Source organism: Echiichthys vipera, assembly GCF_963691815.1.
Source record: "Echiichthys vipera genome assembly, chromosome: 4".
Taxonomy (NCBI): domain Eukaryota; kingdom Metazoa; phylum Chordata; class Actinopteri; order Perciformes; family Trachinidae; genus Echiichthys; species Echiichthys vipera.
The window spans coordinates 14,610,134-14,629,074 of record NC_139829.1 but is presented as its reverse complement, the minus strand read 5'-3'; the positions used below and the strand labels follow the sequence as shown (position 1 = coordinate 14,629,074).

Below are 18,941 nucleotides of genomic sequence, written 5' to 3'. Positions count from 1 at the left end.
TTTGATAGATTTATGTAAATATAACAGTTTATAAAGGTAGATGTTATTAACTTTACTGCTGTGTAGCTTAATACATAACAATTTATGTTATTTTACTTGTTGATGATATTTTGTATTAATAATCTTTAATCTGTAAAATAACTAACAACTGAAGTTGCCAAATAAATGTAGTGGAGTAAGAAGTACAATAGTTTCTCTAAAATGAAGTGGAGCAGAAGTATAAAGTAGATTCAAATGGAATTACTCAAGTAAAGAACAAGTACCTAAAATTGTACAAAAGAAGAGTACTTGAGTAAATGTTCTTTGTTACTTTCCACCACTGTAATTAAATTAGTGTTGGATTGAAATAATGTATTGCTTTAACTCGTTAGTAAAAGCAATGAAACACGGCTTCATATTAGTCAATTTGCATTTATTAATATGGTATCTTGCCAATATATTAATACGATTAATCGTTTATTCCCATAGACTATTTTTATGCTCCCATATTGTGGCTTTTTTCTCCATGTCTATGGTATCAACCCATTTTCCCTGTGTGACTTCAGCACGACAACGCCCTCTCCCCTGGAAAATAATTTAGTGGAAGCCCATTGGTCAGTGTAGGTGTCAATCAAACCCAGCTCGCTCTATTCCAGTAATCCCAACCGCCCACTCTGGACTCGTTGGGAATGGTCTAACATTAACACTGGATTATTGGATACATTTAGACGATACATTCAAACGCAACGAAAAGACTTCAAGTTACATCAGAGGTAATTGTGGTTATTTGTGAATTCATGATAAACGTTTAACGTAATTTCGTAGATGGCAGCTACTGTAACGTGAACGTTAGCTACCAGTGTTTTTTACAAACATAGTGGCCTCTGCTGCGTATGTGTGGTGTGGTGTGGTGTGGTGTGGCGCTGGCTGCTAAGTGAATTTAACATGACATATATCCCAGTTTGTACTATTTAAGTAATACCGTCTCCCTCGATAACATGTTGTTAAGATGATAGCTAACTACATCTATAAAGTGTATTCGTTGTGTGTCCGTTGTTTATGATAATACTTGTTATACGTTAGCGTTGACCATCATGCTGTCCAGTTGCTAATGCTAATGTGATGATGCAGTATCATACTGCATCATGCCAGTATGGGTTATACCTGCTCTATATAACAAACACAGCTACACACCTGCTAAGCGTTGAGTGAGCAGCCACATGCCAGTTATTTTTAAGTTATGTTAGTTGGGACCCTAGGGTGTGACATGACGGTATGATATGGTGTATTTAGTCATCATGGTTGTTTCTAAATATTTCTGAAAATATATTTTGATTTACCTGACAATTTGCTACAGTGTGGATCATAGTCTGTTTGTGCTTTATATAGCGTATCCTTTCAGCAGTGGTGGAAGAAGTACTAAGTAAAAGTATTAACACCACACTGTACAAGTTTAAATGTTACTAAAAGTAAAAGTACACAATTATTGGCCTCAAAATGTACTTTAAGTGCTAAAGGTAAATTTTCTCATAATGGATAATGGCCCATTTAAAATATTGTATTATTGTATTATAATTATTGATAGATTCATGTAAATATCACTTTAATGTTGCAGCTGATAAAGGTGGGGCTAATTTTATTTACTTTATATACTGCTGTGTAGCTTACTCTATAACAATATATGTTATATCATTTGCTGATAATATTTAGTATAATCTGAATCTCTGAAGTAACTAGTGGTAACTGAAGTTGCCAAGTAAATGTCGTGCAGTAAAAAGTACAATATTTCCTCTGAAATGTAGTGGAGTAGAATTACAATGTAGCACAAAATGGAATTACTCAAGTAAAGTACAGGTACCTCAAAAGTGTGCTTGAGTACAGTATTTGAGTAAATGAACTTAGTTACTTTACACCACTGTATATAAGATAAGATAAGATAAGATAAGATATATATATATATATATATATATATATATATATAGCTGTTTGTGATTTCTATTGGTCTCAAATAAATATATATATATATATATAGCTGTTTGTGATTTCTATTGGTCTCAAATATATATATTTGAGACCAATAGAAATCACAAACAGCTTTATCCATACTGTAGCACATTGTCTGGCAAAACAAAATATTAAAAATGATCATGAAAAAGTAAATTTGTGATCAAAACAATCATCATAACAAAAATACACATTATCATACTGTCATATTACACACATATGTACAGTTGACTTCTTGTGGAAAAATCTGCCAGGTGGTGTTTTTTCATGCTATTGTCATCCCGCTATTACTCAATACAAGAAACACTGAACATTAGTCATAACAAATGGCGATTATGAGGCGCCTGCTTGTACCTGGCAGGACAATCATAGCCACCTACTTCCATGCTTAATTCCTGCGTGTGTGTGTGTTTGTGTTTAATTATATTCAGACAAGCAAAAATCTAAAAGCAAGCAAGCAGCTGCGTATTTCCAAAGTGACTTTCTTCTTGTTGTTTCCAATATTTACATTTACATTCATGAAGGCTTACAGGGAAAGGGAAGGAAGGAAACTGTGTTTGGTTGAGGTCCAAAAAAGCTACACACAGGACTGAATGTCCCTTCTTCACTGAGGTCAGAGCACCGACATTGCACACAGTCACACTCATCTATTAACTCCTTCAGTTTTTCACCCTTTCCCTTCCGGTCTTCCACTTATCCCATTCGAAGGTCGAATATAATTAGCAGCAACTTAAGCTCATGTTTTAAAATGTCACCACACTTGTATAGTACACTTGAGGCACTGTATACTTATTTCTTTGGTTATCATATGAAAACGTAATGATAGCTTTGCTGCAGAGAACAGACACTTGGGTTTTTTCCTGAGTTTGCCTTCATCCGTCATCTCACAGTTTTAGCATATAAAAGGTATAAGATGTTTTTTTCTTTATTTTAAAAAGTGGTTGTGATAATAAGTTGCTTCAATGTTGGTTGCTTTGGGTATACACACATAGATCAGATCTGCTACTGCCTTGGGGAAACTACATATTGAAAACACCACAGCTTCCATATAAAGGTTTCATTACAATCTGATGTACAGTATATTGAGATAGCAATGAAACTTTCTAAACCTTTAGTATTCTCCATGAGTAGGTTTCTCTTTCCAAGCTGTGGTAGTCCAGAGTAATTTTGGCTGTGGCTCCAGTTCTTTTTTAAAAAATTTTGTCCTGGTTTTGGCTCTAGCAATATCATTCCACTTTCTATTTTAGGATGTTGTTTGGACTGAAACAAGTGTTGAAATAGTTAATATACCAAAAAATGTATAGACTACTTGATAATTAACCATTTTTTCTAGGGCAATATTAGCTGAAATAGTAGTAGTTATGGGAAGTAAAGTGCCCCAGCCAACACACACACACACACACACACACACACACACACACACACACACACACACACACACACACACACACACACACACACACACACTCTCAAGCAAACATACTTAATTTTGTACATGCCAGTAACTGTGAATATTTTCTGTCTTGACTTTTCACAGTTAGTATTGGAAACAGGGTAACGGTGTGTTACATGTCATGTTACTGAGTTTGTTCAGTATTTTACTGCCATCTTAATTAAGCTCTTTGCACAGAGCACATTTGTGTTCTGAGAAATGATTGCATCACAGGGAGTCCTGCACAACATATTTTGTGTGAGAGTATATTTGGACATAGCCCATGGCTTACTCCAAAATGCTGCCTTGAATATCTGAAAAGTCAAACAGAACAGTGGCAAAGTCCAGTGTGGAGAGTGGCAGTGTTTTTTAGGTGAGTCTTTTCTTTCCTAAAATAGGACTACTGTATGCATACAGATGAGGTTTAGGCTTGGTTTTTAAGTGGCAGCAATCTCCTTGTGGTTTTTTGTAGTTTGTGGTCACATTTACTGCTACAAGGCCAAGAACCAGAGCCCAGCAGAGAAGTATTGATTTGTGTGCTGTTGTGCATTTGTAGCTATCAGTTTCTCGGTTGGATTTCCCAGAATCTATGGCTGTTTTTCCCGCTTCCCATCAGTGCTATTTTTTTTTTTTTTTTCAGGCTCAGAAAGTCATACAGTAGGATATATTAGAGGTTGCTAAATGTTTCAGCCTGGTGCTGAATTTGGAAACATCTTACGGATACAGAATCCTTTAAACATATAACTGCCCCTTTCATGTGGGGACCCACTAACCCTGCAACAGGCTCAGAGACCATTTTGGTTCAGGAACAGAAGTGTGTGAAACACTGACTCCAGACAGCTGTATTTATGTTGAGCCATGCCTCTGAATTTCATCTGGAGGTGATGTTTTTAAAGCCAAGAACACACTAGAAGACTTTTACAATCATAGCTAACTGTGGAATGACTTGGCAGCACATTTGGGTTAATAAAAGCCCACAAGTTCACATTTCCTTGTTAACCAAGTCAAACTAAATAAATTACACAATGATTAGTGATTTTTTTTTTTTTGCTGCAGAAATATTCGCTGTATAGAGGCTCTGCAGTATTTACGATACATGCATAGTATTAATAGCGGCAGCAGGCTTCAGCTGTTACACTTCCATAAAAATGCACAGGAAAATCAGTTATTTTGCATTCAAAACAAACAACTGGATAGATGTGAAGTTATCCATATAGGTCTCATGTCTGAACAGGCGATTGTTTAATATCATATATGCAAAACCACATTAGGAGTAGGCAGTAAAATCGCATATGAGATTGGCAAATCCTCTCTTACTACTTACTCCTGCTGTTGCTGCAAAATCATCTAAAGTAAAGATTGTCTTAACATGTTTTCAAAAGCCCCTTGGAATATTTGTTTTTATCTGACCTGTATAAGTAATTGATTATTTCAACTATCCACATGTTTTTATCCTTCCATTTTATCCCTGCATTAGCAATCTTTCAACAGAGTCTAGATAAAAATGACACTAAACTAACTGGTCATTTGTAATGAAACACTGAGCAGCTTGTTGGATAAACATGCCTTCTCCTCCTTTTTCATAATGGTGTGTGTTTTTTTGTGTATGCAATATCATTAATATTATTATTATTAATATTATGCATATTTGACACCTGTAGTAGCTTGCTTGCTCAGCGCATTCACTGTGAAAGGAAAACAGATGTATATTATCCATTATGTTTTTGGAAAGAAAAAGAAGATTGTAAGGCTGTCAGGATTTGAGAGCAGGGTTATGTTTTATTCTTGCATTACAATTTGTTACTGCTTTTTGGATGAATAGGTAGCGGATTTTGTCATAAGGCTTGCAGAAGTCATGATTTTATTAGGGTCACACTGTACTGTCTGAATGAATGCACTGGACACTGGCGTTTTATTTGTTTTACAAAGATGCTTCAGGTTAAGGTTGGACTTATTCAGTTATTTAAAACAGACTTTGCTTGTGTGTTTGCGTCGTTGCAGTAATGGGCTTGGCAGTATTGTTTTATTAAGCTACCAAGCTGTTTGAGGCCTGTCCCAGCCTGTCTCAAGTCAAACCAGACAGTCTGCTCTGCATCATCTTGGTGACAGTGAAACACACAGTAACAGTGGATTATATACACAAAGGTACATATGCAGGCTCATTAAGGCCAAGGCTCATAACAAAATTATTGCAACATATTCTTCTGTGTTTTAACCAGGCATGTTGATCTTATCTTTGTATTTGTAGAGCAAACAACAATCACATAAATCACAGGCTGAGCCTTGACCTTGCATTCCCCACCTTGATATATTTCCAGTTGACCTCATTTCTTTTCAGTACGGTGATCTGGAACACTTTGTTACTTGTTCTAGTCCCTTTGCATCCCCATTATTACGTTAGTGTTGCAGTATTACTAATGTGGTTTTGTTGAACCCATCATTGCCCAATTATTGCATTGCAAGTATTTGTCCATGGTGGTATCTTTTAAATAGCTTTTTCTTTTGTCAAACCAACAGTCCAAAACCTAAAGATATTCAGTATATTATCAGAAATCCTCATAACAGAGAAGATGGAAACTAATTGAATAATTGATCAAAGTATGTGGTTGTAGTGGACTTGCCAGAGAGCAAGTTTTGGCAGTTCAACTTTTTGGCTTAAGGTACCCATGGAAGAATGTGTGTTGAGAGTAGAAATTAATACCTTCCATTGCGTATAAAGCAGGTTATGCTGATGGATGAATATTTCCCTAGAAACCATAATGGTTCCATGTAAATCTTCAGCTGTATTTTCATACTTCCTGTTGCCTTTAAATATGTGTGTTTGTGTCTGTGTGTGATGTCTGTCATGTGAAACAAATAAATACTCCTATGTATTTGAATAGAGCTGGTGATGGTTTTATTATAAGAGTATAAGAGAACTATTAATTCCTGTAGTAACTTCTCTCTTGTTTTGAGGTTTAGCAACACTGCGTACTTTTACATGTTTGGCTACATATATCTGACTGAGATAACACTGAAACAATACGGAAAGTGCAAATGCAATGGAATGTGTAAGGCAATTTTATTTGTATAGCACCATTAAACACAGAGGCAGTTCTAAGTGCATTACACAAGGCATTGTGCATTAATGGGTTTGTTGTGCTATTTATGAAACTAGTAGATAGTAGCATTGTTGTTGGATAAGCAGCAAAACCAAGCCTTCAACCTTAAAAAACGCAAAACTACACAAGTTGAGATTAGTACAGGTGAACTGGATCAAGAACAAGGGTAATCTTTTTATAAACAGCATTTTCTGACTCGTGTCACACCTAGCCTGGCAGCAGCTGCCTGAGAGATCTCTGAGACCTCTGACTTCGGCATGCATTCATACAAGAGACACACTTGGCAGGGAATCATATCTGATATCAGACAGAATTGTCAGCTCGTTACACTCTGCTTCCATCCGTCAACAAGATGCAGTGGGTGCATTCAAAGGTCTGAACCCTGGCATACGGATTGCAAGTCTTCCCCAGAACAGGGACAAGAGCAAACTAGCCAAACTTACAAAGACATTTCATGAAAGTACTATGTGCGTGCCAGAATAATCAATAAATAAGGACATTTTGTATGCATGACTCCAGCTTCACAGTTCTACAACAGCACAGCAGCTGCCCTCATCTCAACACCACCTTCATAGTAAAACAGCACTGAGTCTTGACAGGAGTTTTATTTATGCAAAATAGTCTTTCAAATGATCATTCTAACCATGAATTTGGTGAATGTCCTTGAAGATTAGGTGTTACCTTTCTCTTTTTTGTTATGTTTGTGTTTGACCAGATCTCTTTGCCATTTTTCTTTCTCTCTTCTGCCATCCTTTTCCAGAGGGCACCCTTTGTCTGTCTCTTGCCTCTCAGGATGTCTAACACGGTGTTGCTATAGTGCAGAGGACCAGCACCTTAGGATCTGCAAAAAGTGACTCAGCCAGTTGATCACCATGCCTCGCTTAAGTGTCAGTCCCAGCTCAAAGCCTAACTGTAGCCCTGCCTGGCTCATCTGTGTCCTACTGGGCTTCTCGGCTGTACACACTTATGCCAAAGATGGTAAGAAACTTTGTTAAGGGACAAATTCCAACTTGGACATTCTGATAAATCAATTATGCGCCATACTCAATGCACACAATGTTGGAAGTGTTAAGTATTGATACAGCATCAGATCCATATGGGAAGGTTAGCTCTTTTTGTTCTTTGTGGCTGATACTAAGTCTGTAAACTTTGCCATTTAAATCACCTAATCCTTTTCTGATGTCTGTTTATTTTTTCAGTCCTTACTGTACCCGAGCAAGTGAGCCTATCAACTAATATGTATACACAGCAACTATCCATTTCATGGTCGGGAGGAGCAGCTGCAGCTTTTGACCTCATGATTCTAAGAACTGAACTTAATGAAACTGTGTTCTACGTAAGCGCATTTCTTTCTTTCTTTTCCTAATTTGTTCTCATGCTTTTTTCATTATCATACAGCTAAAAAAATTTGAATGCTAGAAAATTTTCAGATTTTCAGCTAACCCACAGCATAAATCAACATAATATATAACCATATATTTGTTTTTTCAAAACAATTGCAAGCAAGAAATTTGCTGGGCAAAATATTTTACAGCTGGAAAAAAGACATAAGAAACTAAAGAAGGATGACACTGTTTCAAAACATAACTTTGGTATTTTCGTAATTTAATTTATTGCAATTCATTGGCAACATATACACTAATACAGCTATGTCTGCAATGAGCCAATATTGGCCGATATTAATGGTCAGGCTCTTAAAGGAGCTTTGAAAGCCATATTTAGTTTGTATATCTCTGCACCACATTTTGATATGATAGCTTATTTTATACAGTAATTCAGTACAATAATAATAGCTCATTTTCCTGCTTGAGCTATGACTGTCATCACCAGCTTCAAGACCTTTCCCTCACTATGTTTTTGTGTATTATCTGTAGGAGACGGTATCTGTGATGGTGAATGAGGTGAGTGGTCGGCACCAGTGGAACTGGACCTCAGTCGAACCTCTCGAGTGTACCTCATTGTCCATCAAAATCCGCTCAAGAGATGGACAGACAACAAGTGAATGGAGCAACACTCAGATACTTCAAGGTCAGGAGCAGCAATAACACCCAATACATTATAGGACACCACAAATTAGAGAAGCATAAATACTGCTTTGTCTGTTAATTTGGGATTGAACATTTATTAATTCAGAGGGAGTTAATGTGGCTTTCTAATTCAAATAGTTTTTCTCTCTGAATTCTATCTTAAGCCAAATGACGTCCCTTTGTACCTAAATATAGATCTTTATTTATATCTCCCTCGTCCCTTTTGTCTGTCATTTGAGAAACATCATTATACACTGCCCTCTTTTTTCTCCCTTACTCTTCCTTTTCAGGAAGCGATCTCCCCAGCAACGAGAAATTTCAGCTGTATCCCCAGGATAGAATTGTACCCGTGGGGGCCAACACCACCTTCTGTTGCATTGTTGAAGAGAGGGAGCTATTTGGTACCATCCACTACCGCAACACAGTAATGAACACAACACGACTAAGTAGGCGGAGTTATGCCACTACAGTGGTTAATCAGGGACTATCCGGCAAAACGGGAACCAACGTCATCTGTTACAACAACCCGCGGACAAAACTGACTGGAGCAGTGGTGTTTGTTGGATGTAAGATGAATTACTGAATGGATAAGAACTAAAGTGTAAATGATTGTCATATCTAAGATGGGTCAATGTGCTTAGAGTGGCAGGCGTTAGCACAAAGTAAATCAGTCATTAAGACTGAGAAAAGATCAATCTTGGTAATTGTTTATGTCCATGTCGTTATTTATATATCAATGTGATTAAAAAAGTTTCTCCTTCTGTTCCCTTCACCAGATCCACCCCTTCCCAGGGATTTTGTGTGTGAGACTCGTGACTTAACCTCAGCTGTGTGCCATTGGAACGAAGGACGAGACACAAACTTGTATCGCAAACGAGGAACACGCTACTACCTAAACAAGAGGTACCATGGTCACACACTAACATTTTTTATTTTAATAGCCAAACCTCATCCGGGCTCACTCATGTACTCAACAAAAAAAGCTCTAACCCAACCTGTAACCTGTCGGAAAACGCTCGGGTCGAGTAGCAGACCTTTGCACACTCACTGATTCACAAAAAGCAGGCTACACTCTAAAATATATGGAGAAGGACACAAGCTTAGAACATCTCAAATTTAGAGATCAGTTTCTTAACGTTTCACAATCAGTAAAAGGTTCTAATTTGAGTGCAGCTTTTAATATTCATGCTAAAATCACATATCTGCTATCAAGAAAATCCTCTGGTTGGATGCTTTCACATCCCAAACCAACTGCACCAGACCCACTTTTTAGGCAGTCTTGGCAGTCTAAGTCCATACTTTGATTAGAGTTGATTAGCGTTTACATCACCTAAACAAACTGACAAATGGGCAAAAGGCAACCAAACAGGTCACGTGTGAAACCACCATAAGATATCATCGTTGTGGACACATAGCCTACTTGATCATACAGTGGTATCTCTATAACTCAGATACAAAAAGGCTATAAAAACAGGAAAAAACAGTGACACAGCATATTGGAAACTCACAGTAGTAAGTATGAATGCTGGAATAATGTTTTTTTTTGGCCAGATACATAGCAATTCATGGATAATCCAGGATGTTGTACAATGTCACTTTGTGTTTTGAAAAATGTTCCCGGAATTATTTATTATTGTTCCTCTGCCTTCCTTTAAAATGTGTTTTCTGCCCAGAAAAAAAAATCCACCAACAGAGAGGGGATGACAAGAAATATACAGCACTTAGTCTGAGTAACCACTTGCTGCTTGTGTGTCCATTTAACATTGATAGTGGATTGGCTCTGTGCCAGAGCTTTTACAGGAATTGTCTGAAGGCTGGCTTGAAGAGAAGTTACATTATGAATATGCCTGGGCCTGTTGTCTGCATCTGAGCATCTGTAGTGATTATACTGTATTTTATTTAGATTTCATTTTGTTGTTGATTTCGCATTCTTACCTTATCTGCTGGTCATTTTTTCTTTGTAGGAACTGTACTTTGACCAGTCCACAGGAGAATCACAAAGAGTGTAGTGTGGCCCAGTGGGAGGGGAACTGGACACTGGTAGCTGTGAATCCTCTTGGCCAGTACAGCCTCACTGACTCTGCTGAGCTCAGTCACAGGGGTAGGTCTATGACCCTCACCATATCAAACATCAGTGGATGGATTTACCATTTTTCACATTAGAGGTTAACATAGACATGAAATACACCTGTGATAGTTGTTTTTTTTCTTTTAAGTTCACTGATTGTTGATTCACCCCTTCCCCTCAGTGTACCCAGTAGCACCAAATAACCTGAACTGTGTCGCCCATGCCTGGAATGCCACAGCACAGTGGCAGTGGAAGTACAACAGTTATTCCTCTCTGGCTCTTGTCTGTCAGGTAGAGCTTGCTTCCCAAGGGTACAAAATAAAGGTGAGTTGTCTTGTTTTTCATTGGAAGATCACTTTTCAATTTGTTTACTCTATTCGTCTCAATGTACAGAATATTCTCTCTGCATACGTCAGTCAGACAGATCACCTCCATTGTTCTACCACATTTCCATTACAACATACTAATGACCTACCACATTACTTTTTACAAATGCAAGATTGTATCGGCATGTTCTCTCCATTTATTTGACCATCAATGTACCAGACAGTAATGAAGTCTAATGCGTGTGTGTCCAGCGTACTTTCTCTGGTGTGGGTCTGCAGTCTGTGGTTCTATCAGACCTGTATCCTGATGAGGATTACAGTGTGCAAGTTCGCTGCGGTGCCCAGCAGAATTTCTGGAGATGGGGAACCTGGAGCGAACCATTTTCCTTCAAAACCAAAACTTATGGTAAATGGTTTATTTGGTGCATCTCTTTACTTTAGCAGGGGTTTAAGTGAATTAGGACTGCATTGGTTACTATATCAGTATCGTTTTTTTTTTTTTATTAAATCAATGGTTTAGTCTATAAAAGCTTTACAAATAGTGATAAACCTCACAAGTTATCAGAGCCCAAAGTGATGCCTTTGTCTGACTGATAGTCCAAACTCAAAATTGATAAAAAGAAAACAACAAAAATATAAAAAGTCAAGCAACAAATTATCACATTTTAGAAGCTGTAAAGATTAATTGATTATCAATTGATGGGCATCAGTCCAATGCGTTGATGAATGTTGCTACATACTGAGTTAAACTTATATAATTATTACTAATTGCTCTGAAGTATAACTATGACTTTAACTTTTCAAGCTCAGAAGATGTCATTGTCATTTTTAGTAATCATCTTTTTTTTGCTTTATTTTTTTTATCAGTAAAATTGTGACTTTATTGCCATTACGAAACAGCAGCATTAGCACCATTATTCTTTTTCACTTGTATTTTTTGTATCCCCCCCAGTTCCAGATGCTCTTGATGTGTGGATGTGGATGAACAAAGACTTTACATGGCAGGTCATCTGGAAGGTATTTCTTTTTGTTTTCTGTCATGAATAGAATAGTTTTAGATTTTTAATGTAAGCACAGAATAGAGCACAGATTTACAGCATGTCCACATGAGTCACAATCAGATGACATTAATTACCTGTGAGGGTTCTTCTATTTCAGTCTTTATGCTTTGTCTCTGGCTTTCTTTCTCCTTCCTCCTTTTACTCTCTTTCTTCTTTTTGACATTGATACAAACTTGAAATGTTGTGAATGTATATTATGAATGTCTCAAATTGTAAAATAATTGTAAATATCTCTCCCCCCTTTCACTTAATTTCTTCTAGCCTCTGACACGAAGACAGAGCCATGGTCTGATCACAGGTTATGAAGTTACTTTCTGGAGCCCTGAAGAAAATATACAGCACACAGAAATGTTGTCACCAGATACTTCTGCTGTACCAGTCAACCTCACACATATCGCTACCCTCGGCAGTGACAGCACGATTATGGCAACCGTCATTGCAAAGAACACTGATGGGTCGTCTCAACCTACAAGTGTACTTATACCTCTAGGTTTGAGAGGTATGTAGATCGGAGTGTTTGGGATGTTCTTAGTATATAAGAAGCAATTATGAAGGAAAAAAGGGATTTGTTTGTTTATTGTTCAGTCAGTCAGGCGTCAGACTTTTGAGCAGCAGCTGACTGTTTTATTGTCTGTTTGGTTCTAAAGTTATAATAAAAGTCTCATTTGAAAGCAGGAATTTCTAGATTGCTGTATACATATTTTCTTCTTTCCAGATGTGGAACCTCCTCCTGTGTCTAGGGCAGTTTATACAGACAGAGGTTTCCCTCTGTTCTGGCAGAGCGATGCCAACGCCACCTGCGGTTATGTGGTAGAATGGTATGATGCCACCTGCAAGTTGCACTGTTCTGTAGAGTGGATCAAGCTGGCTGCTGGAAACACTAACGTCTCCATTGAGTCAGGTATGCCAGCCTTGATGCCTCCTTAACAAAGTCTGTGCAAAATAGTTTTCATCATATTTCAAATGTACTGCATCTAATATTACAGTCAATAGAGGGTAAAAACTCCACAATCTTTTTCCCTCTGCTATTCTTGGCTATGGGCAATGTTCAGTAATTTATAAAGTGAACAGGATTTTCACCTTCCCACATACTAGAGCATATCCTCGTATCTGCAAATGGGGGGCTATTGCATTCAATACTGTATAATATATATAAATATCTTTTTTTTTTACCATCAGCCAACTTCCAGCCAGGTGTGAGGTACAACTTTTCGCTCTACAGTTGCTCCTCAGAGGCGTTGGAGCTGCTGCAGCGCTGGCAGGGATACATGCAGGAGTTGGGTAAGGACTGCATGTGAAAAATTATCCTTTTAGAAGAAGCAGTGACTCTAGAAATCATTCTCTGCATTTCAATTGCTGACTCTGTGTTGCTATTCTCTCTGTTATGCCTCCTCTTCTGTTTTCTTTCCTCCATTCATTGTGGCTTCCACAGAGCCTTCCAGTTCTGTCCCTCTGTCAACCACTCAGGAGGATTCTGATATTCTCCTTACCTGGGGAGAGATCCCCCTGGTCAACAGAAGAGGCTTCCTCCTGGGCTACAACATTTACATCAGTAGTGGCTCCCAGCTCAAACTTCTCGGTAAACATATACAAATGCATGCATTTTTCATTACAACATTCATCCGAATATGATTTAAAAAGTGAATTTTGTATCCTGTTAAACGTACACATTTTCCTCTTTGCTCACCCCTTTTTTCACCCTTTTTCATTACGTCCCCTGCCTCTCTCTTCCTTTTCACCCTGTCATTTGAGCAGCAAATCTGTCAGACTTAGCAAGCAGGAGCTACACAGTTAAAGGTCTCTCTGAAGGATCCTATAAATTTACTGTCAAGGCCTACAACTCAGCAGGCGAGGACACAGGTGCCACTGCCTCCATAACGCTGGAGCCATACAGTATGTGATTATATGCAGTATAACATTTGTGTTTATTCTACAACTATTGCTATTATTTGAGGCTACAAATTATGCATTTTTAAATATAAGTTGTATAGTTAAATATTTACTGGTAACTACACAATGGTTTATACTAAAAGGTAGGAAAAATAATGACTTTGCTCCAAGTCTAATATCGCTAACAGTTATTTTGTCTTCTCCTGACAGCTGATTGGTTGATCCTGGAAATCTTGGCCTCCCTGGGAGTCACAGCCTTATTCCTAGTCATTGTCACCTTCGTTTGCTACAAGAAAAGGAAATGGTGAGATTGTTACGCTCATTCCATGTCTTTCTATCATGCAAGTTCCATGAAAAATGTAACAGATATACACAAAGCATGATGATATCTACCACAGACAAAAACCTAGTATGAGCCGCTTATTCTCTACACTCTATCTCAGATGAGCTATTAGGAAGTCTTATTTTCATTTGTTTAGACGTTTTATGATGATTAGCACGACTTTCTGCTTCATCACCAGGGTGAAAAAGGCATTCTATCCAGACATACCGGAGCCCAAGCTGCCTGGTGATTGGTCCAGATCACAGGTACAGTATCAGTCTGGTTGAGTGCTAATTCTGTATATAGAACTTAACATTGGTCATTCCCTATTTTTGTGTTTTTTGATCATCCCTATTGAGGAGACTATGAGGTGTTTTTCTCCTGTTTAAACTGACTCAGTAAAGTGGTTAAACACGGTGTCTTACAGGGGCCGTTGGATGTCAAGCCATCTCCGCACAGTTTGGTCCATATGGTAGAAAAGCCTGAATGGGATTCTAGTAAAGAGGTGCTCGTCGTCATTCCTGAAGAAGACGAGGATGAAGAAGGGCACGGGTTAGGAGACGAGCCAGTTGACACAGATGAACCAACGTCATTACGCTACTACAACCAAATGGTAGATGAGCGGCCCATAAGACCACGTTTCCCAGACTCCTCTGATTCCTCTGCATCCTCTTTGGATTCAGCACGCACTGATGTGACGTACACAGGGATCCAGACCTCAGGGTCTTCTTTGGTCTTCCAGCTAGATCCACAGGGCTCTTCTGAAGGCCACCAACCCCAGGCTGATACTTCTGTTTGTGAAGGTGGAGGAGAAGGTTACCGGCCCCAGATGCAATCTAGAGCTCCATGTGACGACATGGACCTAGCTTCACCAGAGCCTTTCCTAGAGTTCCAGGCTGCAAGTGCTGGGGGCTACAAACCCCAGAGCTCCTGGCATTTGGATTCCCCTGTGGAGGCAGGGGAAAGTGGCGGCCTGGCACCCTCTCTTGGATCCCCCACCTCAGTTGCTTCCACTCAGTTCCTCCTCCCTGATGGAGAGGAACATGCAGAGGAGAAACGACAGCTGTCATCATCGGCAGCAACATGGTTCACCAACCTGCTGTCATCCACAAAACCATGATATCCTCTCTCTCACTACTAGCAGCCAAGCCAGGGGAGTTAACATAAAACTTTCAGATTCATTACCGTTACCGGTGTCATGCATTAAGCAAGCCTAACCCATATGATCTAGGTTAATATCCCCTCTGGTGTAGCACTACATTCTTACAGTTGTACTTTGACAGGCAGGTTAATAATACTATTTAAGGTGTTTATTCCAAACATACAGAAATACATATAAAGTAAATCTTCCCTGTCATGCAAATATCATAAATCAAAATCTGTATATTTATATATCAAAACATTTTTATTCTGACGGCAAATATCTTCAAAGATTTCTTCATATATCTTTTCAACCATATTTTTTGCAACCCGTGGCAACCTGGTGGCTGTTAGTCCCCTCACTGCCTTTTGTGACTCCCTGTAAAGGGCATTTAGCAATTACATATCCCGTGTTTCAGTTGAGTATATCCAGTTTTTAGCTTGTATTTCAGATGTTTTTATTTTTTGTGATGTGAACTTTACTATGCTTCAGAAGAAAACTGAAAGCAAGAAAGTTTTAAACCAAATGACAGAACAATGCAAGTAAAGGACATTTTTGAAAGAATACTACAAAAGAACTGTTTCAATAGATGGTAGCTAAGTAGACACAAAACCTCAGTTTACGGTATCCATGTCTCCTGCTGGTTTGCCATTTGGATAGGCTTGCCTGTTTTATGATGGCGGATGAGCTACTAAAAAGAAAAAAGGCATTTACAATTTTAAAGGTATGTAAAGCACTCTCCTGTATCAATACAAGGGTAGCTCCTATCCTTACAGATGTGATCTTTTTTTCACAAATTACTGTCTGAAGAGTGATATGTTAATTGAAGGTGTGGGTGTGAATGCAAACATTCATTATTTTACACAGGGAGTGGTGCTGTCTGTTATGGTCTGGAATAGTGAGGGCGATGAGCCCCGTGGATACACTGATATAAGCTAGAACACGAATACAAACTGATGTAATTTAATGAACGAAAACACTATTTTGTTATTTTTGTTGTTGTTTTGTGTTCCTTAACTAGTAGAGGTTTTGTTTGCAGTCTTTTCTTTCTTAAAAAATGCATTTCACAGTCTGGCCAGTGCCTCTATCAATGTTGCTATGTGTTGTGCATTATCCTCAAGTTGCTGATTGGTATTGAACTCATTATGAGAATCAACTTGGATGGGTAATTACTAGTGTTTGAATTGCCTTGACAAATGTAATGCTTCCAGTCATTTGCATGGTTTGCACCATACCACGTCACGCACTGCCTTGCTCCTAAATGTTATGAAAAAGAATATCATATAATGATGCAGTTCAGAACTCATCAGACATGTATTTTACTGGACCCACAGATGCCACTGTCACTGAGCGTAAAGTATATAGAATGTCCATTTTAATCAATTAGTAGTAAGTGCCGGAATATCTCAACTTTGGTTACATTATAATTGCCATGTTGTTACACTAAGCCTTCTCATTACATTTCTTTGGTTGTGAAAATTCACTTTTCTTTGGTTGATTTTATCTTAAAGCTCAGAGATAGTCAGTAATGCATTTGATTTCGAGGGAGATCTAAAATACAGTTAGAAGTGTTCTTCTTTTTTTTTTCAAATGTGACTATCATTGCAATTCTTTTCCTGAAGCTTCATGTGTTTTGTGACTGGAAAAAGGGACCATGGGGAAACCATATATTGTGAAATTCTAGAGAATTTACAGAAATGCTATCACTTTTTTTTGACAAAAATGTGTGGAAGTGAATATTGGTTAATTGACAGCACTTTGGCATTTCTGTTATGGTGTCAAACACAAGCCACTAATTGCCCGAGTAGACTCCACATACTCCATTTGCTCTACACTCTTGTACATTGTTAAAGGTACACACTTGGCTATTATCCTTTGATATTCAAATCCAGTGGTAACCATGATGTCTGTTTTATCATATTTTTTAGAGCCAGGCCCTTGTTTGCCTGTGTGGCAACCGGTGGTATATTGTTTCTCAGTGCCTCCAGCCAACAAGCTTTAAGTAAAACTACTGTGACATGAATGAAGACTTAGACTAACTGTAATAGATGGCTTCACTGATGACAGGCAGGCAGTCCTCTGACTACTGAGAAAAATGTCCCTCTTTGTCTTGTAACACTAATCTGAATTTTAACTTAACTGGAAAAATGTTTGAAGAAATAAGTCAAAAGCTACACCTTTCAACAGTCAAATTGAGTAAAGAGTTAACCAACCAGTTGCATTGTGAGATCAGTGATCACTTCAAGGCAATGGTAAAGGGTGGATATAGTTTTAAATATTTAAACATAGCTGCAGATTGTTTTCCTTTGAAGTCTGCTTTCTCAAACAAGCACGGCTTTGGAGACTAACCTATGAACGCTGTGTGTTACATGCTTTTATGTTGATTTGGATCAACAAAGTGGCACCTTTTTATTCTTCTTTAAATCTTTGTTTATATAAAAAAAACTGTACATAATTTTATTTTTCTTTCATGTTTTTCCCTCTTAAAATACAAAATCATATTTTTCATACTACAGACAAATGTTTCTGTTGACAACACTACATGTATAGAGTCCTGTGAATTGTAGAGGAACCACACTTTGACTATATTTGTTGTGCTTAAACACATGGAAACCTTTTAAAAAGGTGTTTCTGAAAAATCATGTTGACATGTTGTTAATTAAGCATGCTTTGCATTCCTATCTTATCACTGACTTTTGCGAGACACATTGGAAGTATGACCAGAGTACTCACCATGCAGACTCAAACATGACAACTTTCTATAATCAGTCCATTACACTTTTTCCGTACATTTTTAATTGGACCCCTAATTAAGATTACAATTCTGTGCTTTATATAGCGCAATACACTTGCTGCCTCACACATCTTCATCTCTAGCCTTAGATGTTTTTGCGAAAATAAATGCATGTTGTGTAAACTATTACTACAAAAAAGTGGCTCGTAAGTCATTTAACCTCCATGTTTATGTCACCCTATAGATTTAAACTAACACTGACCAGTGTGCACACAAACATGACATAAGTATTGTGCACCTGAAAAATGCTTTCATTTCTCAAAATGCTTTAAAATTCATGATATTTTGCAGAATATTTTACTATGAATTGAATGAAAAGAGACAGCAAAGTGCTTCTGAGTGAATAAATAAATGTTAACACTAATAACTGAAAATGCTACTTGTTTTAAAGGCAATAAAGTTATTTGTCTGGCCACTTTGTCAGTTTTCCAGTGTTTTCTTTCCCACTCTTGTTCGTAGATTAAAATAACTGTCTGTTGCCATTTGCCATATTAACGGTGCTCAACATGACTGACAAGTTCATCATTTTTCGGTCCAGTAAATATAGCTTATCCTTTTTCACTAGTGAAGGGTGGCTGCAGTGAAGTGTCGCTAAGAATACAACCGTCCCTGCTGACCCTCAAGTGTAGAATTGTACAGGTTCTGGATCAGTTCGCAGTCATAATATCCCTATCACTAGATTGAGACTGAAATAAATGAAAAGTAAGAAAACTGATCCAGGGCCAGTTGACCTGCCTGCTCCCATGAGTGCTCCCTGAATCACGCTGCTGGGCAACCGTGTTGACATGTCACCATG

The 18,941-nt window shown here is 38.0% G+C and overlaps 1 protein-coding gene across 1 annotated transcript; it reads left to right on the top strand.

Annotated features, from left to right (window-relative positions):
• Nucleotides 1-644: 644 nt before the first annotated feature.
• Nucleotides 645-18,553, top strand: lifra (LIF receptor subunit alpha a). Its single transcript, XM_083912923.1, has 18 exons — nt 645-752; nt 7,277-7,494; nt 7,716-7,852; nt 8,391-8,544; nt 8,834-9,109; nt 9,320-9,446; nt 10,508-10,644; nt 10,793-10,935; nt 11,190-11,343; nt 11,890-11,954; nt 12,260-12,497; nt 12,714-12,899; nt 13,178-13,279; nt 13,431-13,577; nt 13,754-13,891; nt 14,099-14,192; nt 14,410-14,476; nt 14,638-18,553. Exons 2-18 carry the CDS (start codon nt 7,389-7,391, stop codon nt 15,328-15,330), a joined length of 2,964 nt encoding a protein of 987 aa, XP_083769049.1. The 5' UTR covers nt 645-752; nt 7,277-7,388; the 3' UTR covers nt 15,331-18,553.
• The last annotated feature ends 388 nt before the right edge of the window (nt 18,554-18,941 follow it).

Bases quoted from the DNA above. Each gene is read 5' to 3' on its own strand.
- lifra (XM_083912923.1), top strand. From the start codon at position 7,389: ATGCCTCGCTTAAGTGTCAGTCCCAGCTCAAAGCCTAACTGTAGCCCT. The intron at 7,853-8,390 runs GTAAGCGCATTT...TATTATCTGTAG, and splicing joins TTAATGAAACTGTGTTCTAC to GAGACGGTATCTGTGATGGT. The intron at 11,955-12,259 runs GTATTTCTTTTT...AATTTCTTCTAG, and splicing joins CATGGCAGGTCATCTGGAAG to CCTCTGACACGAAGACAGAG.